At 44.1% G+C, this 26,604-nt stretch overlaps 1 protein-coding gene across 1 annotated transcript in view; it reads left to right on the forward strand.

The window, feature by feature from the left end:
- The window catches only part of LOC138294249 (membrane-spanning 4-domains subfamily A member 4A-like), a 105,295-nt gene that overhangs the window by 6,330 nt on the left and 72,361 nt on the right, over nt 1-26,604 (forward strand). The window contains exons 2-3 of the mRNA XM_069233369.1: nt 17,286-17,445; nt 22,081-22,191. Of these exons, the coding sequence (XP_069089470.1) occupies nt 17,299-17,445; nt 22,081-22,191 (258 nt within the window). The 5' untranslated portion in view covers nt 17,286-17,298. The remainder of the gene's footprint in view (nt 1-17,285; nt 17,446-22,080; nt 22,192-26,604) is intronic.

Below are 26,604 nucleotides of genomic sequence, written 5' to 3' on the forward strand. Positions count from 1 at the left end.
AATATGATGTGGCCCAACTAGAGGACAGATTGACAGGGAGGAAGAAGGAGGTAGAAAAGGAAGAATAGAACCAGCTGTGGAAGCATCACTAGGACGACCATGACCATCAGGACTAGAACAGGACCAGGGCCTCTAGGAGGACCTGAATGAGTGCGATAAGAAGGTTCAGGGGGGTACGACCACAACAAAAAGAACCAGGAGACTGAGGAGAACTAGTAGATGAAGGAGAGGAAAAACTAGAAGGACAAGGCTTAGTAGGGGGACCAAGTGCAGTAGGAGTACCAGCACAACAAGAAGGACTAGGACACCAGGCTCAGAACTTTCAGGATGTTCAAGTTAGGGCCACTGGGAGGATGAGGTTTGAAGGATCCAAAACGAGGATGATCAGAGGAACCAGGAATGAGAGAAATAGGTGGAGAAGAACTAGAGGGAGAATCAGGAAGAAGATAAAGAGGAGGAACAGAATTCATGTAATTTCAGACTACATCAGCTCCTTGGTGAATCTTAATTTGGATTCTGCTAGAAATCAAGTATGCAGGGTGCTACAAATATGCAGAAAGTACTAATCCCACATTTGCTTATTATTTTACCTATAAGTCCCCAGTATATGGTACTGCCTGCAATCATGTCTTGTAAGTTAACTGTCAGTAGTGGACTGCAGCACATATTGTGCCACCAGTAAAGTGGCAATGCAAATGGTGTCTTTAGGCTGGCCCCTGCAGCCTAAGTGCAGTTTTAAAACTGTAAATTCAAACTGCCTAAATGAACCTTTTGCTTAAACCTTCCTTTTTAATACTTATAAGTCACCTCTAATGTTGGATCTAAATGCCCATAGGGCAAGGTGCATGGTATCTAAAAAGTAAGACATGATCTTAAGTTTTACATGTCTTGGCAGTGCAAAATATCCAAAGACATTTTTCCTGGATACAAGGCTGACTCTCCCATAGAAAAGCACTGGTGCAAACGTAGACCAAAAGTCTAACTTTACTAAGGGTAAATTAGAATTGTGGTCTAAGCTTAGACTATTGGTGTAAGTTTTCTTTTGTGAATCGTGTTCCAGAACTGCAAATGTCTTCGCCTGACTCAGCAAACCAATCCCTAATACCTGCCACTCTCCTTGCCAGCTTGCAGACAGAAGTGCTCATTTTAGAACAGGAGGTACATCAGCATAGACAGCCCGTTTTGGAAGGCGGAGGTGGGTGCAAGTTCACAGACACTAATTATTTTTTTCACATTAGGTAGGACAAACTCACATGGGGTAGATAAGGTTAAGCAGGTCCTGATGAAATGCCATTGATCCGCTAAGGGACAGATTAGGTGTGAAACATGTTGACCACTCGATTTAGCAATCTAGGAACCATGATTTTTCCTGAGGTCCACACCTTGTGTTTTTAATCCTTGACAGAGACCCTGTGAATACAAATTATGTACAGGGGATCTCCTGTCAATTTTAGCAGTAATTAATTACTAATATCGACTTACTCAGATGTACACAAGTTACTACAATTGGGTCACTTTACTAAGAGGTAAGATGCTAAAAAGATCACCAGCTAAGTGCTCCCTTAGGGGGCCTGCTGGGCATTTCAGCCCTGACCAATGAGGAGCACAGCTCAATGATGAAGTATGCCACAGTCGGTGGGTGAGAGCTTGTGCTCCCAAATGGAGCTAACCTTGATGACCAGAATGGGCCTAGTACCTTAATATAGCCTGGTTTCCTACGTTTATTTTGGAACGGCACACTTTTTTGTTTTGGATTTATATTATGTAGAGAGGACGTGTGCCAGACCATTGTCCGTCTCTGCCTCTCCTGGGTTTTGTAGTTGTGTTTGCTACCTTCACCCAGTGGATGTGTTGTGTTTGGCACATTTACCTTGTCCATGCTAGAGGTTTTAGCTGGCATCACTTTGTGCTTTGGATATTAAACTCAAATTCAACACTGGAAAAGTCAGACTACAAGTCTCAGAATGCAATGAATGTGGATTGAGCAGCCAGAACTGACAAGAGGTGTCATACATAGTAACTGAAGTATACAAAAAATTGATGGATGGAATGCCTGAATTAATTTCAGCCACTGGCAATTACACAAGGCTCATCACAGTCCATTGTTATTTTGCACACAATGCCACCTCCTAGTCCAAAAGGGACAGTTCACCCTGAACTGCCAGGCCAGGTTCTCCTTTAACCAGAACTCCAGCAACTCAAGACTGGTTGATTGCTGCTATTCAGTCAGGTGTAGCTTGGTTTCAGTAATGCGGGATATAGGCTGATTTACATCAGTGTTGTAATATAACTTTAGTGGGAGTAGTCTGCAGGGAACCATGATGGGCCCCCACAAACCTGTGCCGTACACTGTTTCACCACCTCTGGCCTCCAGAAGCGTTACACAGGGTATTCAAAGCCAGAGGCTTTAGCATTAAACAGTACAGTTATTCATGAGGAGATACACTTAAGTGTGATAGAAACATTTGCTATATAAATCACACACAAAAAATATAAAAAAAATAACAACTCTTGAAAATTTAAAAAATACATGAATATTATTTTGCATTTTCAGGTTAGCACATTACATTGTATCATGATTTTGAGTGAGTTGTATTTGAAAGTAATAGTTTCTAGATATGAAATTAGAAACATTCAAGAACCTCCATCTTTGTGCCCTAACGACAATACCATGAGTCAAGCAAGAGCAAGTGAGTCATGTGTACTTTATATTTGATCAATATGGTTTTTAAATAAGGGAAAGCATTATAGACTGACCCATATGAAATGTTTCTAAATTAGAAATACTAAACTGAATTACTTTATAATGCCCTTAAATTGGATAGTCAAGTACAATGTGGCACACAAAGTAATTTGTGGTTAATTTTCTTCCTAGAGTAAACTAGGACTCTGTTTTCTATAATGCTAACTTAAAAAATACAAGTATGATATGTTGAATCAAGCTGGCTCTATAAGAGGGGTCGTTCTAGAAAAATGTACATTATTTAGTGACCAAGTGAATGAGCCCTGCTCTTTTATGGCTTCCTAGTCCATGTTGCAAAGGGTGGGACTGAGACAGAGATTTGGCCCAAGCAAGGCTTCTGGCGTGCTTAGATTCCAAACTTATTCACAGAGCTTGCACATTTAGTGGTGGAAATTGAGTTTCTGGTTGTCAGAGTATGTACCATGTGCAAGCAGGAACCACAATCCTGGTCAAGGTAAGTCAGATCCACACTAAACGATAACCTGTGCTCACCATCTGGTAGCTTGCAAGGCACACATCAGTCAGGCTTATCTAAAGAGGCAATGTGTAAAGTATTAGTGCAGCATGCACACACAATAACACACTAAAAACTCCACAAAAAGACTCCACACAGGTTTAGGACAATATATTATTATATTTTGAACAGAACAAGACCAAAATGACAAGAATCCAATAAGTCCAGAGATGCCAACCATGATGGTGCTTGGGCTGGCTACAGCACCCACGCAGGCCCTGGTGAACAAAGTACCTTTTGTGATCGCAACAGCAAGATGCGCAGAAACGTGCGTTGATTAGGTCCTCGTCGGGATGTCGATGCATCAATCTGTCCCATGCAGTGATGGTGATGTGTTGGTTCCGAAGACAAGCGCTGGAGCTGAGGTTCGTCGGTTCCAAAGAACAATGCACCTGGTTTGGCCACCCAGTCGAGGGATGTGTCGAGCAATGTGTCAATCCCTGTAGACTGCTGTGCGATGCTCTTTTGCAAAGTGTGGTGCACAAGTTCTGCTACACGCATGTAGGTATCTGGGTACAGTTCCAGTGAATCATGCACAGGAGCAGGGGTAGAAACTTTGATATCCCAGAGTCACAAGGAGCAGGAGGCAAACCAACAAGCCCTTGGAGCACACTTAATGCAAAAGGCATGGGGGGTAATTCCGACCCTGGCGGCAAAAACCGCCAGGGCCGTGACCGATGGAAAGCACCGCCAACAGGCTGGCGGTGCTTTCCTGCCCATTCTGACCGCGGCGGTAAAGCCGCGGTCAGAAAAGGGGATCCGGCGGTTTCCTGCCGGATTACCCCTGGCTGGGCTGAATCTCCATGGCGGCGCTGCTTGCAGCCCCGCCATGGAGATTCTGACCCCCTTCCCGCCATCCTGTTTCTGGCGGTTTTTACCGCCAGGAACAGGATGGCGGGAACGGGTGTCGTGGGGCCCCTGGGAGCCCCTGCACTGCCCATGCCACTGGCATGGGCAGTGCAGGGGCCCCCTAACAGGGCCGGCCCAGCGGGAAAGTCGAAATGGCCCCGCGGTCTTCTGACCGCGAAGCGGTCTTTTGACGGGGGAAGTTTGGCGGGCCCCCATAGTCTAGTTCCCCTTCAGCAGAGTCTAGCCGGCAGCAAGAGAAACGCAGGCCTTCCAGGTCTAGCAGTCCAGCAGATGAGTTCTTTAAGCAGCATAGCAGTTCTTTTGACAGAGTCCATTTACAGGTCTAGTAGTGTCTGATTTGGTAGATTCAGAGACCCAGTAATTATACCCCAAAGTGCCTCTGAAGTGCGGGTGACTTCAAAGAGGAGTCTTGTTGGACCTGGCGTCTTTGGCGTGGTTTCGCCTGTCTTTTTGCCTCTGCTTCCTGTATTTTTAACTATGTCCTGGATTTCCGTTTTTGCAGATTTTTGGTACTCTGGCCACTTTTCACTGCTGACCGGTGCTAAAGTGCAAGTGCTCTCTATATAAATTGTATTGGTAATTGGCTTTTCCACAATTGGCATATTTGATTTACTAGTAAGTCCCTATAAAAGTGCATTAGAGGTGCCCAGGGCCTGCAAATCACATGCTACTAGTGGGCCTGCAGCATTGATTGTGCCACCCCCAGGAGTAGCCCTGTAAACATGCCTCAGACCTGCCATTGGAGTGTCTGTGTGTGCAGTTTTAAACTGCCATGTCAACCTCGCAAGTGCACTCACTTGCCAGGCCCAAACCTTCCCTTTAAGTACATGTAAGGCATCCCTAAGGTAGACCCTAGGTAGCCCCATGGGTGTATTTAAAAGGTAGGACATGTATACTAGTATGTTTTACATGTCCTGACAGTGACATTCTGCTCAATTCATTTTTCACTATTGTAAGGCCTGTCTCTCCCATAGGATAACATAGGGATTGCCTTAAAATATCTCTCAATTGCAACTTCCCATTGGTAGCAGATAAAGTGTGTTTTTCGATTGTCAGTTTGAAAATGCCACTTTTAGAAAGTATGCATTTTCTTGCTTAATCATTTTGTGCCTCTGCCTGCCTGTGGAATCAATGTCTGGTTTAGACTGACAGGGACTGGTCATGTATACAATCAAGATAGTGACACAAAGTTAGCTGAGGTGTGCCCTGCATATGCTGATGACCCATCAACTGGCTGATGGGTCTTCCTGGGATAGTAGTGGGAGGAGTTGTCACTGATACCTTATTAGGGCTCTGTCTGTTCTGTCACAATGCTGTCTCCTCCCCCCAGGGAGTGTATCTGGAGCCAGGCCTAGGCAGAGCAGGATCTTGTGAACAAAAGAGACTTTCCTTTGAAATGAGCTTACTTCAAAGTCAGAAATGAGTATAAGTAGTGGATCAAAACCCCCCACCCTACTTTTAGAACACTTCTGGATCAAGAGGAACATTTGCCAAGGAGAACAGCTGAAGAGCTGTGAGGAGGAGCACTGCCCCTTTGCCCCTTGTGCTTTGCAGGTTTGGCCTGCAGTTGCTGCTTCTGGTTTGGAGAGGACAAAGACTGGACTGTGCTGTGTATCTTGCTTGTGAAGTTTCTCCGAAGGCTTTGATGTTAAGAAGTCTCAGGGACAACAAAGTCTTCACCTGCTAGCACTTGGGTAAGCTTGCTGAGGCCCGCGAATTGCCAAGTGGTGCCCAGTCCAGTACCTGGGCCCTTGGGAGTGAAAGCTGGCCTAAAAACAAGGAGAACCAGGAACATAACTCCAGACGACTCCAGAACAGGTGCTGCTGCCTGACTCTGCGCCACTACCTGCAAACCGAAGCAGTGGTCCCCCCTGAAGTGCAACAACCCCACTCGACGCAGCAGGCCCGAAGCTTCTGCAGCTCCTCAGAAGTCCCGCAACAGTGTGAGTCTCGAGTGCTGTGAAACCGATGTCTGGGACACCCGACACCGCCGCGGCACCTGTGGCCCCATGGTGCGACTGACACCCATACAGGTTGCCTCATTACATCTTGACCCGCTGGACTTATGGACCCCACTGGGTTGTAAGGAACCAACGTCTCGCGGCTGACGCCGCCTCACCTCCACTGTTGTGCTTTCACTGTGTTACTGTGTATGGGTACAAATACTTTCCACAGTGCCTCTGGGATAGGGCTGACTGCTCATACCAAGCTACCCTGGGGGTGAGCAGGGGTTATCCTAGGTGTGTGATTCACTTACCCTGACTAGAGTGAGGTCCCTACTTGGACAAGGTGCAAGGCTGCAAATAGAGACCCCATTTCTAACAGGTCTTGGCTGTGCACTTGTATCCTTTTTTCTTCAGCCCTGGCTCCAAACTATCTGTGGAGTGTAATCAGTAGGTAAGGGGTCAGGCCACTACCTATTCAGATGTGTGTGTCAGCCCCTCCCTTCCTGTCCAGGAAGACCCATCAAAATGTAGATGAATGCAGATAAGCACTCAGACACACCAACCCTTCTTGTGCTTGTGGCTGACTAGTTGGAATGCACAAAAGGTAACTGTCACCCTCCCCAGATGTGTATTGGAGACAGGCGGCAGGCACACAGAGCTGTAAGAGCAGAAAAAATCCCACTTTCTAAAACTGATATTTCTAAAGTAGTAATGTTAAAGTCAGTTTTACCATTAATAATGATTTATCATTACCATTCCAATGATATGAAACATGATCAGCTACTTCTTTCTAATCAGGAATTACAGCTAAAAAGTGTATTAAGGAATTCCCAATGTTACCCTATGAGAGGAGTGGTCCTCACAGTAGTGAAAATCGAATTTGGCTGTTTGTCACTACCAGGACATGTAAAACTTAAAAATGCATCGCCTACCTTTTGCTTACACAGCACCCTGCCCTATAGGCTACCTAGGGCCTACTGTTGGGGTGGCTTTTGTATAATAAAAGGGGTGTTTAGGGCTTGGCAAGTGGTTTTAAATGCCAAGTCAAAGTGGCAATAAAAATGCACACACAGGCTCTGTAGTGGCAGGCCTGAGACATATTTATAGGGCTACTTGTGTGGGTGGTAAAAGCAGTGCTGTAGGCCCACTAGTAGCATATAATCTACATGCCCAAGGTATATGGTATACCACTTTATAAGGGACTTACAAGTACATTAAATGTGCCAGTAGTGCATACATCAATGTTACCATGTTTAGGGGAGAAGCACATGCACTTTAGCACTGGTCAGCAGTGGTAAAGTGCTCAGAGTCCTAAGGCCAACAGGAAGAATCAGCAAAAAAAGGGGCTAAAAGACAAAAGGTTTGGGGGAAGACCACCCTAAGGATGATAGGTCTAATAGGTAGCCATTGTACAGAGAGCTATTCTTCAATTTATACAGCTCTTACCGGTGCTTTCTTTTATACAGCATAGTTGTATCTAACACGTAAAAGGCTCAGCAGACCTGACACAGCAGAGCTATACCTACGCTTATATGGCTATTACAGACAATTGCTGTTAGACAAGAGGCTAAATCACATTAACACAAACCGTACAGGCTCGGACCTTACACAGGCTTGGACCTGTTATGTTAAACACATTTATAGAGCGCATTTAATTCAATGGCATCAAATCGCTAACAGAGACCCAGCAGATGGCAAAATCATTCACTCAAGACTGTGCAAAATAAAAAGTCAAGCTTTTAAATGTTTTTTAAAGGTAGAAAAAAATTCTATGTCCACGATGTGGAATGGCAAGGTATTCCATAACTTAGCCATTCCTATAGAGAAAGGCCTTCGACCCCATCTAGCTTTGTGAAATCTAGGAACAACTACTAGTTTGGGCAGAGAGGACATAAGAGGTGTAGATGAGGTATACCACCTAAACATTGCATTAATTTGTTCCGTGTTCTGGAAGTAGATGGCCTTATGCACCATGCAGAGAGCTTTGAAAACAATCCTCTTTCTGATAGGCACCAATGAAGAGCACGCAGCCCCTCTCTTACCGATGCCTGTCTAGGTATATTCAGGGTGAGGTGAGCAGCTGCTATCTGAATGACGTGCAATTTGTTAATACTGGCACGCTTCTCGTTCAGAAATAAAGTATTGCAGTAGTCCAATCAAGAAGTAATGAACGCGATGACAACCACCTGGTGCAACTCCGAAGGAATAAAAGGAAAGATCTTCCTCAAAATGTTAATGATATGAAAGCAAGTGCTGGCCGTACGGCTAGCCTGGGTGTCAAAGCTCAAGGAATTATCCAACAAAATAGCCAAATTCTTAGCAGATTTCACAGGACTAGAAAGAAACCCACACTCCTTAGGCCACCAGATCTTGGACCAGAATCTTTGGCACCAAAAACCAAGACCTCTGTCTTGCTGGTATTGAGTTTAAACGCATTGTTGTTCATCCATTTCTCAATATCGGACATACAGTGCCTAAAAGATTCAGCAACTTCGATCACATTGTTGGAAATTGACACGATAATTTGGGTGTCATTGGCGTATGACTTGATTCCAAAGCCAAAGGACTGCACCAGGGCCGCCAAAGGTACACAGATGTCAAAGATGGTTGAACAAAGGAATTCACTATAAAGTCACCACAGCTGACCACCTGAACGCTGTCCAAGAGGAAGGAGGAAAGCAGCCAAAGGACAGCACCACCAACCCCTATTTCCTCCAACCTTTGAATCACATGTGTTGGCCATATTGTATCAAATGCTGCAGACAAGACGAGCATTAGAAGTATGGTCACACCCCCCTTGGTCAACATGGCAGTAGATGTTATCAGTCACTGCCACAAGTGCAGTCTCTGTGTTGTGTCCGTCCCTGAAACCATTTTATGACGGGTCCAGGCAGTCATAAGTTTCTATATAGTTGACCAGTTCCAGATTTAAACATTTTTCCAAACGTTCAGCTGGACAAGGGAGCAGGGAGATCAGGTGATAGATCGTCCGGATCAGCGTTTCATCAGTAATGGAGTGACTATAGCTCTTTTCCAGGGCACAGGAAAGGTACCAGATTGAGTAATACTCCTGGGAGTATTATGCATGAAGTCGGCAATAGAATCGGGAGCCAGACGGAATATTCTTGCCGAGCAGGGATCCAAAGGGGACCCAAATTTAGTGCTCAAAAGGTGCTGGAGAGAGATAGTCAGAAACTTCAACAGTTATGTTTAGAGGAGTGCACAGGCAGGGAGTTACCGTAGAAAGAAAGATCAAATGTGGAGCACATGTCTAAGATCTTGTTTTTAAAGAAAGTGCCATATCATCACAGAAAGTTTGGGAGGTGAAAGCCTGGTTTGAGAGGGTGAGGAGGTCAGATCTTTAATAGTTTTAAACAGCAGCCCAGAAGAATTACCTGCCATACTGATTTTGTCAGAAAAGAAAGCTGTTTTTGCAGCCTTAACAGCTGATTTGTACTGAGCCAGTTAGGACTTACGCTTGGCTTTTTCCAAAAGTTTACCCTCAGAGGAGATGGTAAACAACCACTAGCACTCCAGTTGATGACATTTAAAATACAGCTCCTTCAATTCAGCCAAGAACCAGGGGGCAGAAGGTTTGGTTCTGGTCATAGTTTTAGACCTTAAACAGGCGATGGAGTCTAGAGAAGATGAGACCCAAATATCAAAACGTTCTGCCAAGTAGCTCAGTGGGGGCACTGAGTTATGTTTAGAAGCACAAAGAGCTCATCCAAAAATTAGCTGGGGTAATCTTGCTTACATTTTTCCACGTACTGTGTTTTACAGGGTTTTGATTTACATAAGAATAGGCCAAGGGGACACTAAATAGAATAGTGTAATGATATGTCCAATTCAGAGGACAACTTTAATTTATTCTGAGATCAGGATGGCGTCAAGAGTGTGTTCCGAGGAGTGAGTAGGACTCTTAACTTTCTGGGACAATTCAAAAGTGAGCATTACCTCAAGCATAGAGGCAGTATCCTTATTAGATGGATTATCAAAATTAAAATTAAAATCTTCTAAAATAGTGGTGAATCTATAATTTAGATAGGATTCAATAGACTGACCCCAAGCTTCTAAGAAATTGGCCCTTAATTAAAGTGGTCTGCAAACAAAGGGTCATATTTACAAGAAAGTGGCACATCAGTCCTTGTACACCACTTTTCTTGTGTCCCCATACCGGCACCTGACAACAGCATGGTTGCGCTATATTTACAATACGACGCTCCATGGCAATCGTTAGGACAATTGCGTCAACATTTTTAATGCTATTGTGGCGCTTTGCTGCACTAGCATAACATTTTTGATGCTAGTGCAGCAAAGCACAGGGAGGCCCATTGATTAGAATGGGTGCGTCATTTTCACGCCTGCTCTGAGCAGGCATTAAAAATGATGGAAAAAAATGGCTCAGTGAAATTTTGTAAATTACACTGTGACATTTTTTCAGGCCTCCCTGTGTGGGAAAGCCCCCCTTGCATACATTATTCCCAGCGCTGGCATAATGTGGCACAAGGGTTTAAATAGTGGCGCAATGCAAACATTTCACCACATTGTAAATACGGCATGGGAAAAAGGCCTACTTAAGGCCGCCTTAGCGTAAAAAAAATGACACAAGAGCGGCACAAGGTAGCGCTAGGGGCTTGTAAGTATGCCCCTATGATCCCTGAAAAAGTGTCCTTCGCTAAGAGCTTAAGTCTAAAAGAGGCTGCCTCAATGCCATCTATACTGTTAAAAGGTATATACTCCAGCGTACCACCAAGAGAATTGCACAAGCCACAATGCAACTTTCCAGAGTCTAAGGCTGTTGCACATAGAATATTGGCCTCAGAGAAGACTGAGTTGGCTTTATTATGGGGCACCAATAATTCCATATTAGACAAAAAGCGGAAGTCACAGTTAGGTCAATGCTTTATAGGGGGATTAGAGACATTCAAAGTCTTAGGACAGACCACCTGGGAATTTGCAGCTTGCTGGTCCAGGAGCTGCTTACGTGACCAACAATGTGCCTGATTTAGGTCAGTTTTGGGACTAAAACCAGCAGATGGGCTTGTTCGTGCAAGCAGTGCACCCACACTGGCATGCCCACACATTAACCCTCTGTGCTACTTCATGATGAGCCAAAACTGCCACTAGACATATTTTTGATATCTCACCAGTACTATGTTGACTATTATTAATCACCAGAGCCATGTTGACATTTTTATAGTTGCTTGAAAACTGATGGCGCACAAGGTAGTTCATGTGCTCTTAAACCCAAAGTTCATCTTTAAGTACTGCGACCCCCACCAAGTCAGGACCAGGGGAAGGTGCACCAGCGCACACTGCCCTAAAGATGGCTCTGCTTGACTCAACCCGCACAGAGAAATGCATTCAACAACTCACTAGTTTCAGGAACCTTCACCTCCACCCTCAAGACCTACATTAGACGGCTCATCAAGGAGAAGAACCAATCAGGGCGGGCTTTAGGGCTGTGTGACTGGTGCGGTCACACTGGGAGCTGACCTGTGGAAGGTGGCGTTGACCTCGGGGGAGCACTGTGTTTAGCAATAACTTACAATTTAAAAGCACCTGCTGGAGAATCCCTTGTACGTTGAGTTTTCGAGCAGCAATAAAAATGTCAAGATAACTCTTGTGATTAATGTTCCTGCAAGAAAGAGTGCAGTGTTTTGTACAGTGGCAGTCTTGATTCACTGTAAAGTAGTGCACACAGTTACTATATCTGTATTTTTGTGGATAGATGAGTTGATTGGTAAAGTCAGCCTATACCCGCACTTTAAAACAAATGAAATGTATTTGCGAGAGGAGCTATGAAATGCAGAGGGACACTTTTGTTGGGTGGTAGTGAGGGAATCCGAGGAGGAGGCCATGGAGGGGCACCAGAAAAGACTGCCGCCCCGGTTGCTACCAGCTCTAAAGGTGGCACTGCATCAGATCGAGACAGCTACCCACGACCTTCAATCATTTATTCATAGAAAGAACTGCCTTAAATCAGACCATTTAGTTGATTTGGAGGAGGCATCTTACTCTTCGAGTGCCAAATGGATTTTCACACAGGTGAAGGCAATCTGCCCTGAATTCCAACTTGGATTACTTCAAAATTATAATGGACAGAAATGGGGAGACTACAACACAACAACATAACGCTTCTCTACCCACACCGATTACTCAAACTCAACACATGAGGTGGCGAACAATCAATTCTTAGGTATTAATACTGTAATATATTCAGAATAAACCTCAAATTAAACATTTGAATATATTTTAACCATGATCCTTTGAATATACACATTATTGGCAAAAAACTGCACACATTTGTTTCAGCAAAACACATTATATAACAACAAAAGTTGCGTACTTTAGACAGTGACCCCACCACACAGAAAAGGTTCCAGCAATCATCAGTCCAAGAAAATTTAAATCACGGTTCATGTTCCACCGACGAAGTTCTACCGAAGGGAAAATTAACCAAATATAATTCCACCCTTGTATGCCAGCAGAAGTGGACAATTAAAAGCATCAACAGCTGTTTCGGTGGATAAAAGGTAGAGAACATTTGTCCTTCCTCAGGACTACCCGATGAAGTGATGATCACTTGAATAATTAAGTTTAATCAATCTCATAAGCATCTATAATTCCTGAAATCGCACTGTATTTTGAAGTATCTTACTGGGTTAATAGTAGGGCCTTCATAATAGCCGAGGTCCATTGGATTTCAAATAGTCTTACAAAATATTTTAAAAGGATAATCAGAAATGCAAGGGGAGGAATGGAGGTTAGAACAGCTCAGATATGCACAGCTCCCGAAAGGGAGTCTCCTCAAGACATGGCTCTTCGAACGATAGCAGAACCCCCCCCCCAGCGCCTCGAAACCCTCACGGGTACATAGCGCGCTTTATAAATTATTGATTGATTGATTGATTGAAAAGGAGGATAAATATATAGCCATCGAAGCTAGGGCAACAAATCCTCCAGGGTTCAACAATGCAGTAGATATTCTAGAAACTGTGAGATCTTGAGGATAACTTTACTTTTTTCATATTAAATTGTTCATATTAGCGGATTCCTGGACCATTCTCCAGCTAATTTCAAGGTTTTCACCCTTCATGTCCCAGGAGAGCATGGGTGGCAGGCAGAAACCACATGAAAGCTTGGCTCATTTTGGGTTAGAGGGTGCAAGAGGAGGATCTCAATCTGAGTCAGAGCCAAGCATCTGGCTTGAGCTTTCAGTGGCTCGCCCACCTCTACTCACTCAATGCTGATAGGACTCTACTGAAGGTCATGGGCACCTAAGAAGTGAGGATTCTCTGCAGAGAAGCAACCTCCAACACATTAATGTGCTGTCACACAAAATAAGGCACAGGAAGGTGCTTGCATGAAATCAGCTATTAACTGGGAATTCGTTCTTTAAAACTACATGTGTGAGGACAGTTCAAGCATGATGCATTGCTGGCATCATCTCCCGTCACTCAGTGGTGTAGCCAGTGTGTATTCACTCCTTGTTCATGGAAAGAAATCAACCCCTTTTGTATAGTGAAATACAGAAGTATGTAAGGTTCAGTGGGCCCCCCAGGCCTCCAAGCCTCAGTGCAACTGCATATGTCCCGCTGATGGAAACTACGCAGCTGCTCTCACCATCACAACAATCTGGGATGTGAGATGGCGAGATCCTAGCAGAGGAGGGAACCCTTCCAAGGTTGGAGCAGCTGGCACAAATATGAGCGATTAAGAGTAATAGGGAAGTGTGACGACAACTGGGTGAGTGGGGGCTCCTAACTTCCAATGCAGGCCTGTGCATCTTTCTCATTAAACCTTTATGAAGGTGAGTCCACTCACTCCCAGAAGAGAAGGTCTCTTTTACAACTTACAAAATGATTAAGTTGCCCTCATAGAGGAAAAATTTAAAGAACTCAGAGAAATTAAGATATTTATCATTGTTACACCTCACCTGGAGAGGCCTATCTTTTTGGCACATTCTCGTGTTTACCAGGTTTAGTAAATAGGAAAATGCATAAGAAACCATGGGAGCTGTGGGGGAACACCCATGCAATGACCATGAAAAGCCTCCATGGTGCAGAGTCATGCAACACAGCAATTTGCACTGCGTTGCATTACTTCAGATTTTTAAGCCTTTCAAAGCCACGCAAAGTGGCTTTGCATGGTTTAAAATCTGACTTAAGGTTCACGTTCCTGTGGCACTAAGTTGGGTGGTACAAGACCTATGCCTACTGGGTCATAAATGTGGCTCTGAGTTTGGCTGAGTCCAAACATCGGCTGCTGCTAATTGTCGTGCATCTGAAATAAAAAATGCACTAGCAGAGGTCCTAGGAGGCCACCAGTACTTGCCTCCACACACACACAGCAGGGGCTGCAGTCCTTGTGTTACGCTCCTGATTTGCACATGGTGGGGTCTAGTCTCAGGGGGAATGGTGGGCAAGCAAACAAGGGACTCTGATGCAGCCCGAGTAATTACCAGTGGCTGAGATTAATTTTAGCATCCCACCCATCACTTTTTTGTATCACTTGTCTGATTAACATTGTTAATTAAAAACACATTCTGACTTTTTCACTACAACAAAAGGGACAACAAAAAATGCTTGCAGCTGTTAAGGCCTCTCTGCTATGGGAAAGATCCTGCTACTAGTGGACAAAATTTCACTGCTTGAGTCATTAATTATGTTTGCAATATAGTGTCACTCAAAGTGTCACACCTCAGACTGTGAAATGTCACTTGTTAGAAATGGGGTCTTTGGGTTGCAGTCAGGTCGCTTCCTGTCCAAGCAAGGACCCTCACTCCAGTCAGGGCAAAGGAGAAACACACTCGGTTAACCCCCGCCCGACCCTTTCGGAGCTTGGCATGAGCAGAATGGCTTAACCCAGAGACAATGTGTGAAGTATTTGTACCAACACACACAGTAATACAGTGAAACACTACAAAATGGACACCACACAGGTTTAGAAAAATAGTAAATATTTATCTAAGTAGAACAAGATCAAACATGATAAAAATCCACTATCCACAATTAAAAATATGACTTTAGCAGTTAAAAACACAAAAACGTGCCTAGAAGCACCAATGCTGCAATTTGATTTTAAAGGGCGTTTCCCACAATGCAACGTCACTGGTGCCGTTTATGGAGTCACACAGACCCTCATGTACAGTACCTTAAGCAAAAGTGAAGAAACAGGCGGTGCACAGAGTCGGGGAGCGAGGCATCACTTGATCCAATGTGGCGTCGGTTCCGGTGCTGAGGGACAAAGGAGTGGAGGCATCACAAAGAGGCATTGAGTCCTTGCTGCGGAGCGGTGGAGGTGAGGCGGTGTTGATTGCAAGGATTTGGTCTGTGGGCACCTCCAGTGAAGTCAAAACGCTGTGGGGCAACCTCATGGGGTCGCGATAATGCCACATTGTCACAAGAGCTGTGACAGAGTCGGGTGTCATGAACGTTGGTGCTACGACACTCCGATCTTGTGAGTTCTTGGGACATCAGTGGCGTCAATGACGCGGGCCTGCGATGTCAGTGGGGTCTTCGTGCTTCTGCGAGGTCCACGGCTTCAGGTGCAGGCAGCATCACGGGTTCCGTGCAGCGCCATCTTTGCGAAGTCGCACGGCGTCGTCTGGCATAATTTTACAGGATTTTACCAGAAATTCACTCTCAAGGGCCCAGGAACTGGAATGGCACCCTCGGACAAGCTAGAGTCCACAGCATGCAGACTCAGAGACTGGTTGGTCAAACCTTTGCTGTCCTTGAGGCCTCAAAAACAGGAGGCAAGCTCAGCCTAAGCCCTTGGAGATACCTCTCAAGCAGGAATGCACAACAAAGTCAAGTCTTTGTCCCCTTTCACAGGCAGAAGCAGCAACTGCAGCATAGCCCAACAAAGCACAGTCACAGGCAGGGGCAGCACTTCTCAGCTCTTCAGTGTTTCTTCTGGCAGAGGTTCCTCTTGAATCCTTGAAGTAATCTTGAGGTGATCTAAACTCTGGGGTTTTGGGTCCAATACTTATACCCCTTTCTGCCTTTGAAGTTGCCCAACTTAAAAAAAAAGTCTCTTTTGTTTACCAGATCCTGCCTTGCCCAGGTCAGGCCCCAGACACACAGCAGGGGCTGGAGACTGCATTGTGTGAGGGCAGGCACAGCCCATTCAGGTGTAAGTTACCCCTCCTCCCTCCACTCTAGCCCTGATGGCTCATCAGGATATGCAGGCTACAACCCAGCTCCCTTTGTGTCACTGTCTAGAGGAGATGCACAAACAGCCCAACTGTCAGTTTGACGCAGACAGGGAATCCACAAACAGGCAGAGTCAAGGAATGGTTTAAGCAAGAAAATGCCTACTTTCTAAAAGTGTCATTTTCAAACCAACAATTTAAAAACCAACTTTACCAAAAGATGCATTTTTTAATTGTGATTTCAAAGACCCTAAACTCCATGTTTTTTTTATCTTCTCTCAAAGGAAGTCTGCTTTTAAAATTTATTTAAAGGCAGCCCCCATGTTAGCCTATGAGGGAAATAGGCCTTGCAACAGCGAAACCTAAATTTGGCAGTATTTCACTGTTAGGACATGTAAAACACACTACCTTTTAAATACACTGCACCCTGCCCAATGGGCTACCTAGGGCCTACCTTAGGGGTGCCTTACATGTATAAAAAGGGACGATTTAGGATTTGCAAGTGGGTACACTTGCCAAGTCGAAATGGCAGTGCAAGACTGCACACACAGACACTGCCATGGCGGTCTGAGACATGTATACAGGGCTACTCAGTGGGTGGCACAATCAGTGATTTGATTTACAGGCCCTGGGCACCTCTAGTGCACTTTACTAGGGACTTACTAGTAAATCAAATATACCAATCATGGAAAAGCCAATTACACATATAATTTCACATAGGGAGTACTTGCACTTTAGCCCTGGTCAGCAGTGGTAAAGTGCCCAGAGTAACAAAAATAACAAAAACAGAGTACAGCACACAGCAACAACCGGGGTAGCAGAAGCAAAATGTTTGGGGAGACCACACCAAGGATGCCAGGTCTAACGTCACTCATTAGCACACTTCATAGTAATGTCATACATAAGCAAATTGGAAAATGTGGCAGCCCTGTGTGTCAACATAAGTGTGCACTTTGCTCTTTTCACCTCTATTGTATTATTCTGTCTTCTTCTTTGTGATGAACCATATTATTAAACATGTTTTCTTGTAATGTTTTTCCCTTTCAATAGGATCACCAACAAGATGGCAGCACCATCGGGCAATGGAGTGTTTGTGGTGACGCAGTACATCCCTGCTGCCAGTCCGAGCCCCATCCAGCAGATGTCAATGATGTGCCAGACACCAGGCTTTCTGCAGAAGTTCATTAAAGGAAAACCAGAAGCTTTGGGAGTAATTTATTTATGACAATCATAGCTCATTCATGTTTAGCACTACTAGCTATTTCACATTATTTACAATGTACTACATGGGAGATGGGAGTTTGCTTGCGGCATTTTCTAAGGTATACATAGTTTGACCCTCATCACCACTTAAGTTCAATTATGCATATTTCTGTGACTCATAACGTCCTTAATATCACTGTTTTAAGTATGTCCTTGAAGCTTTCCCTTAGAAACCGTGGCCTAGTGTCATGAAACTTACATCCTCTGGCCATGGTAATGTCTTACCCTATGTTCTCTCTCTCTCCCTCCTCTCTTCCGAAGTACGAACATAGAAGCACTAGCTTTAGTCACTCTAGGGGCTGTATTACAAGGTGAGTGAGCACTGCAAGTTCTGTGAGATATTGAGAAGGGAGTTATCCTAAATCATTAATGAGTGAATTACTTGTCTTTTAGGGGGGTATTGGTTTCATTCTTTTATCATGTGCCGACTAAGGGCCTGATTTAGAGTTTGGCAGACAGCTTTTCATGATCACAACATGATGGATATCCCATCTGCTGTATTACAAGTGCATTAAATCCAATGGCACTTGTAACATGGCGGACGGGAAACCCATCCTCTGAACTCTAAACCAAGCCTTAAGTGTACTTACTGGTTCAGGTTGCTTTTTTAGCGTGACTAATCACCTCGCCATTTTCCCTATCCCAAACGTAACAGTAGTGGCAAGTTCTTTGGTTGACACAGTATTTGTTCAGGGACAGGCTGACTTACCAGAGGTGGGTACATCAGGAAAACACGGTGTGGCCACGAGCAGTGCGCCAAAGGTGGACAAAAGGCAAGTCTGTCTGCCTCCATCACTGCACGAACAGAACCCACTCATGCTGTCAGTTTTCCAAGCTATCTGGTAAGTTATATTCTTCTACGTACATCGGCTACACCTTTTTTATGGGCTGGCTTGACAGTGCTGCTATCACCAGACAATGGTGTGAGCATCACTGGAGAGGGGCTTTGGCTCCACCCACATGTTGGGAGTGAGGAGCACATGTTTTGATTGGGCAGAAGTTGTGTGGTTCCATGAAAAAGTGCGTTCCCTCCATGCAGCTGTGATCACTTTGTTTATTTATCCGGCGTCCTAAGCTTGAATTTCCAGGGGCACATACATGGTATTAGAGTGCTTTAAAGTTTCTTAGATAACTAGATAATGTATGTTGTTTTCTCTTGCAGCAGTACAGATGGGAGGAGGGCAGTTATTACCCTTCGCAGATTTTTAGGTCTGGATTGACAGAGCAACTGTCACCTGACCCTTAACATCTACCAGTATGTTTCTCCATTTCTTTACATCCACACAAATACATATCCATTCCCATGCTATTTATTTGTAATGCTTGACATTACCATACACCATTTCTTTAAAGCCAGGCCTATTGGCATTGCCAATGCTTGTGAGTCTAATTTCTATAAACCTGCTACCATCTCTCTTTAGTTTGATTTGATTGGTATTACTGAAACTTGGTTTAATGAACATACAGCTAAGCGAGGCATGTAGTGATATTACACCTCCAGGATTAATTTTGCTTGAAGACCACTGCTCCCAAACCTGTCATGGGGCATGTCAAAATGTTGTCTCAAACCTGTCATGGTGACAAATGCACAAAAGTTGATTCCACCCATGCAGTGGCTCTTAAAACATTAACTTTTATAATTAGACATTTCTATGTTTCACAATTGGTTTTTATCTTGACTTACAAAACCACCCTCCTCCAAGCAGGACCAATCTTCTAGCCTCTGTCATTGCCAGTGAGACCAACCACAACTTTACCTTGTAAAATTCTGGATTCATTTTCCTTTTTGGATCTAAAATCAAACCTGCCTTATCCCACTCATGTTAATGGACATGCTTTTAATGTTATCTGTCCAAATGTTTTGTTATGCCAGGCTTTTCTCCCAATTTTTGCTCCCTGTTCAGATCATCTCTTTTTTCTTGTAGATAGTACTACCAAACATGCCAGCTTTTGGAGGCTTTTAACTGCTGATGTCTATCAATGTTTTATTAACACCCCAGGACATCGGCAGGAGCCTCAGCAACCTTTTATGTTTTTTCAGAGGAGGGGTTTTGGGGATGAGGTGAGGGCAAAAGTGCCTCTTAGGTGCTTCTTGGTATGAGACCACACAGCCTCAAGACCCCGCCCCCTCCTCACACTGTGAGATTGTTGAAGTTGACAGGTCTGAATGTCTGTGTTGAGTAATCCTTCCATCCTTCATGGAATTTAGAGGGAGGAATTGCTTTTCTGGAGATCCCCTAACTTCTCTAACATTGGACAGCAGGTGTCCTTTAAACACTGAGTCACAGGTACTCCTAAAAGGTCTCTACAAATTACAGAACACTATTACGCTTGACCATCCTGTGGCTAGTTTCCTAAGCATTTAATCAAGGTTCAATGCACCTTGCAAGCAATTGAATACAGTTGGCACAGAAAAACTGATCCTGCCATTAAACTGGAATTGCAACAAACAAACTATATTTACAAACATGCAGTTAGAAAGAACAACCATGCTTTTTTTCTAATAATATTTTAATGCCCCTAATCTGACTGCTGCTATTTTGTTGGTTTCTGATGGTTACTGATGCATTATTGAGTCCTCCTTTACCTGTGAATCCCTCTTTTAAAGATGTAACTGTATTGCTGTTTGTTTACAATAAGATTGCTGCTATTCAGACTTCACTTTGAGACTGGTGTATCTCCGTAGACGCTGCACCTGAAGTTGCTCTCACAAGTTGGGGTGGCCCATTAACTTATCTTTATCCTCTTCATTTGGTTGATTCTCCTAAATTAATTCACACTAGGAAATTTGTTATCTCTAATCTGAATCCTTTCCAACCACACATCAGAGAACCTGCTTACTCCTAGATCAATAAGGAAGAATTTATCATGGTCCAGGACCATATTAAATGCTTCCTTTTTGTCTGCAGACCCCTGAAACTGGCCTATATTATTCCCCTTATAAAGAAACCAACAGTTTATTCTCAACAACTTGGCCAATGTCAGCCAACATCTCAACGGCTGTATGTGGTTACATTTCTGGGAAAAGCTGTTTTTTAACCCTCTGACAGTCTTTATTGAATTTAGTCAGCTTTTGTATCCAGCCCAAATGGGCTTTTTTCCTTAAGCACAGTAAAGAGTTAAACTTGAATCAGCCTTAGACTATTTGCACTATTGTGTTAATGCCAATATCCCAGCTGTCTCTATTCTATTGGATCTTTCTTCTGCTTTTACCATTTTGCTTGAAAGTCTGTTGTATCTTGGGGTGAATGTACTGGCACTGTCTTGGCTTTCAGACTCGCTGTCCAACAGATATTTCCAAATCTAACTACACCCCCCATATTTCAGCTGCCAGACCCTCCCCGTGGGGGGTCCTACTAAGTTCCATCATGTCTTTACTGATGTACAATCTTTGTGCGATCCTACTGGCTGACTTAATCCAATATGTTGGGTTTCCCATTTTTTTCTATGCTGATGAAACCCAAATAATTGTTACGATCACTGGGGATGCTGGCCACAACGTTGAACAATTAAGGGCCTCTCTGAAGTGGAATGCTTGGTGAGTCATAACTACCTAAACAGTGACAGCAACAACATTTCTACGTCCCTTTGTCGGTTTCCTGACAATGAATACATTGTTTTTAAGTCTATGTGCCTAGGACAAAAGGCTTTGTTTATTACTAATCAATTCCCTTTGATCCATCACTGAAACTGTCCTCTCCATGAACTGAGGTCTAGTAGTACATTTCTGTTGGATGTACCTAGAGTTCCTTTAAAGTCAGCTTGTGGTCAAGCCTTCCCGGTGGCTGCAGCTATGAAGTGGAATGCACCCCTTGGTCAACATTTGAATCTGAACTCTGCAAGCAGGAGCAACCAACTCTTCAGTAGACTATGCAAATTACGTGTAATTATTCTGAAGATACATCTTAGAACTCACATCAAAAGTATTTTGTTGCTTCTGTGGAGGAGACGTTCGCTCTTTCAGCCTTGCATTTGTAATGCTCAGAATATCGATGTCTCATCCTCAGTAGCTCCGTGGTTAATAAGTTGCACGAACTGAACTAAATAATGCACTCATCCAGTCTGATATCATATTTACATGATGTTTAGGCTGGGTATTCTGCCATTTCTAGAGATCACTTGAGCTTGTCCCAGAATTGACATATATTGCAGAATCTGCAGGATGTTTTAAATGCTGGTGCACCATACAATGACAGATTGCTCCTCTCTATCAACCTTTAGCGAGACACCCTTTCTAGAGAAGGAGACGTACAAGAATCTGTAGACCCTTCTATACAGTGCTACAGTGCTGTAGAAAAAAGGCACACGTCTGTTGTTGTCCTGGGCTTTTTCTGGTCATTGTGTGCAAAATAGATTGTTGATTGCTACATTTCTTTTCATAGAGACTCTCTGGCTGCCAAGGAAATTGCCTTGCAAAATTACCAAAGTTCTCATTTCGTAGTGTTCACCAGATGTGCTTGCTGTATGCATTTCAGTGCTGTAGTTCCCAAAACAATGTGTGTTATAGAATGCAGATGCACAACACCAGGTGCTTGGTTTGGACTTTACGGTATCTCTAATGCCTCCTTGTCTTCTCTCATAGGTGGTGCAGATCATGATTGGAATAGTCAGTATCTGCTTGGGTGGCATTCTGTCCTCCACTTATGGCGCGATTCAGATTTACAGCTGTATACAATTCGGTGGTGCTGTGTTTGTAAGTATCTCTATCTTAAATTCGAGCCTCGTTCCACAAGAACTTCAGAAACGCTTTCTGAAATCAGTTCTTGAATTTGAAATATTTATTTTTTAACATTGATCTTTGACTGACCCTTACTCCCAAAGACTGCTGATATCAAAAGGGAATGTTACTTGTCTCCTTGTAGCGGAACGCTCTGGTCTGTGATTGGTGTGAATGTGGGTAAAATTGTCCCTAATGAGCAGGAATGAACCAAAACAAATGGAAAACCTGGAGAAGCTGAGCCACAAGGTCACAGGAAATGTTTTCTTGAACACAACTAGGTCCTCTAGAAGTCTTTAACCCCATGGGAACTGAAAAGGGTATATATAACAAAGTATTGGAAGAAAGATAATGGTGCAAACTCTAGTGCATGACAAAATAGTCAAAACAACCACAAAATATTTCCAGGCAGAAAATCTTGCCCTCCTGTGGCCTGAAAGTGCTACCTGTCATTCAAAAGCACTGTGTTGTGGCCGTGTCCACCAGTCAAAGCCACCATATCTCCAACTGCCATCTCCACCATCAGCTGTGACCTCTCGCTCACACGGAATCAGTGTACTCGCCTGTGAATGTGTGCTTGATGATGCCGCCATGTCTGTGTTTCCCGGCAGCACCCCACCTCCGTTTCCATAGTACAGAGTAGCTGACTTTCCGCCCCTATCTGTGATTTTCTGAAGCTCCTTTTTGATTCATGGACTCCGTTCAAATTCGGAAGACACCATTCACACTCTTGAGATCTGTGCTCTCTTAACCATACCCTCCTTACACACAGGCCTGCAATTGCTCATTCCAGCTTCATTCCCCACTGAAGCAGAATGCTCCTCTGCTTAACCTTAAAGCCAAATCCCCTCTCTTGCATTCAAAACTGTGAGTCTTTCCTTTATTATCTTCTCAATCAAATGTAATACTGTGATCTCATACTATTCTTCCCCACCCCAAAACTTTCAAGGATCAAGATATAATATGTAATATATATCACAACCATGTTAGCGCTTGTTGGAAGGTGGATTATTAGTAGGGGTAAGTGCACCTCTAGCAATAAGGCCACCAACCCAATGTTAGATCCAGTCAACGTCTCAAAACATCAGCCCTTGGCTCAACCCCTAGTAGCTTGGCAATGAGCAGACAGGCTTACCTAGGCGACGGGTATGTAAAGCATTTAAATACACCAATACAGTAAATCAGTAAGGCACAACACACAATAAAACTCCCACACCAATTTATAAAAATAGGAAATATTTTTATCTTTAAAATGACACCAAAACTACAAAAATCCAATATAGGGAACCAAAGATATGAATGTTTACAGATTTAAAACAAACTGTCCTTTCTAGTACTTAGAAATCAATAGTGACAACTGGGGACATCTGGCCATGCTAGACTGGGAGCAAGTCATAATTTGAGTCCAACCGTGATGGAGCCCTGCTCAGATACACTGAGCGGGAGACCTTGGTCAAAATTTTGCCTTTGCACTTTTTGTGGAGCTTTTCTCGCTCGACGTTGTGCGGTCCTCTCCAGCAAGCCGATTTCAATGCAACATCATTGGATTGCTTTTTTGGGAGGCCCCACTTCTGGAGATTTTTCCCAAAATTGCTCCAAACTTCTGGAGCTTCTTCCTGAAGTTCCTCTTGTGGGTTCAAAGTGTCCCAAACACAAATCCAAGGGTCCAGAAGCTCTGAGATGGGCCTTGGAAATTGGGACCACAATTCCCACAATGCACCTGGCCAAATCCTTAAAAGTCCACTAGACGCTTTTCAGGCTGGGCTCTTTTGTGACAGTTGGTGCAGGCAAGCTATGTTAACCTGTTGCTTTCAAGGAGTTCACTCCTTAGTCATTTATGAAGAAAGGGTAAGGCAAAGTCATCAGGGCTGCTGTTCAGTGTGCAACAGGTGCAGTCCTTCAGAGTGCAGTCCTTTGGGTTGCAGACCAGGGTTCCAGCAGGACAGTCCTTCTTCTTGTTGTTTCAGGCAGCAGATCTGAGTTACTAAGAATCTCCCAGATATGTATTCAATCATCTCGGGCGAAATACAGGGGGACACCCCTGTCCAAGTAGATGCATGATGCTACCCAAAAGCATGACAGCTTCCTCCAAAGTGTGGCATTTTCCTGTCCCACAAAGCATTGCACTTTAAAATCCAAGATGGATGATTTATTTCCAGCAGAAAAAGAACTGGCTAAACCAACCTACTAGTGTGGCTCATCTCCTCTAACACTCCCTCTCCAGACCATCTGCAAATTCCATTCTTTGGGCTGCTGTCTGTCTGTGGGGTGCAGGATAAGAGGGTAGGCCTGGCTGGCATTTCTCTCTGTCCTGTTCTCTTTGAAGACCGGTGTTATTTACCAGGCTCCCTTCCTTGGCCTGGATTCTGCAGCTGCAGAACTGTTCCCATCAGATAACCTCTAATCAGTGCAGGTCACTTTTCACCTCATCAAAGCAGCCTGGGTAATCCTGTTCCGATTAACCAATCAGGAGAGGCCACTAGCAGGCTGGAATGCGGTTTACAGAAAAGAAAGTCCTATAACCTATTCCTATATTAGTGATGATAAATTCAACAATAGCAAGTTGTTGGATTTATTATTACCAATCTTTTGAGTCCCTTTCCTGAAACATTTAGCTCCTTTCTAGCAATATTCTTGCTTATATGAAATTTTCTAATTTTAGCCTATGGAGCTAAGGGCCAGATGTAGGAAGGCATTAGCGCCTCGCAAACAGCGAAAAACGCCGTTTGCGAGGCGCTAATGCCCTCACGCGATGCTGAAACACATATTGCGAGTCGGTACCGACTCACAAAATGTGTTTCAGACTCGCAAATAGGAAGGGGCGTTCCCTACCTATTTGCGAGTCGCACCGCGATGTAGGGTTGATTTGTGACCGCGAAAGCGGTCGCAAATCAACCTGCAGTTACCATCCACTTGGGAACCCTTCACCTTTGCGAATGCTCACAATAATGTTTTTTCAGAGCAGGCAGTGGTCCTATGGACATGGTGGTCTGCTGTCTCCAGCAAGCCACCATCCCCGTGAGTGCCCATACTCGCTATGGGGTCGCAAACTGCGACCCACCTCATAAATATTTAGGAGGTGGGTCTTTGCGACCCCATAGCGAGTCGCAGAAGGTGTCTGAGACACCGTACTGCATACCAATTTGCGAGTTGCAAATTGCGAGTCGGAAGCACTCGCAATTTACAACTCGCAAATTGGTTTCTACCTACATCTGGCCCTAAGTATCTACAAGGGGGAAAAATGAAATGGGCAATTTTTCCCTCACAAGGGCATATAAAACATCTCTTATAATGTCCCTGCTTCTAGTTACATGGCACCCCACTCCTGGGGTACCTACGGCAGACCTTAGGGGTGACTTATATGTACAAATAAGGTAGATTATCACTTTGAAAGTACCTTTGATTCCAAAGTCGAATTTGCACACATTTTAATTTTTAAGGGCAGTCCGCAAAGCAGGGCAGCCTTTAAAATGACAGCAGACAACACAGCAGTGCACACACCAGTGCAGGAAATCTACTGGGTCTTTAAACTTCCCTGCCCTATTATATACTAGGGACTTATAGGTAGTTTGAATCCCCGTAGCCCTATTATATTTATGGGACTTACAGGAGTCTGTCATTGCCAATTGAAATTGTACTACATTATCATATACCTTTTGATCAGAATACTGGCCCGGGCCTGGTTAGCAGAGCTCAGGGCACAGTCAGGGTCAGTTACCACCAGTATCAGTCAGAAAAAATGGGGGTGAACATGTGGTCCCGCCCGCCATATTTAGATGTATTGTGGCTGAGCGTATGACAGAGAGCTCTTCCTAGCCGTGAGGTAGGTGGGTTCCTGCCATCCGTATTTAGATGTTACAGTCCTGTAGGCTGCTTACTGATGGTTTGCTGATGGAAGGAGGACATCCCTGGATCTAGTGGACATCGGACAATGGCAGTGGCCGTGGAATACATGTAAGATCACACGTACACACTCTACCCTTGAAATATATGTCCCGCTGCATCACACATAACACACCACATGTACAGTTATTCATTGCCATCCCACCAAAACACAACATGTGCATGCCGCAAACACACATTGACGAACATCCATGAAATAACATACACACACTATTGATGCTGCACCCACACACCACACAACCAAAACAATCACACACTCATCTTCACAAACACACGCACACACAAACACAACTACAGATCACAACATTGACCACCACACAAAAACACTCACCTGAATTTTGCATGCAGAGTCCACGCTATATGCAAGTGACACACCTAGTGACACAACCACATCACCCACTACATCTCCCTCCCACTCAATCAGCAAAACACATCTCACACACACATAAACGTATTGAGTCACACAAACAACTCGATGCATAAGAT

This window comes from Pleurodeles waltl, chromosome 4_2, assembly GCF_031143425.1.
Source record: "Pleurodeles waltl isolate 20211129_DDA chromosome 4_2, aPleWal1.hap1.20221129, whole genome shotgun sequence".
Lineage (NCBI taxonomy): Eukaryota > Metazoa > Chordata > Amphibia > Caudata > Salamandridae > Pleurodeles > Pleurodeles waltl.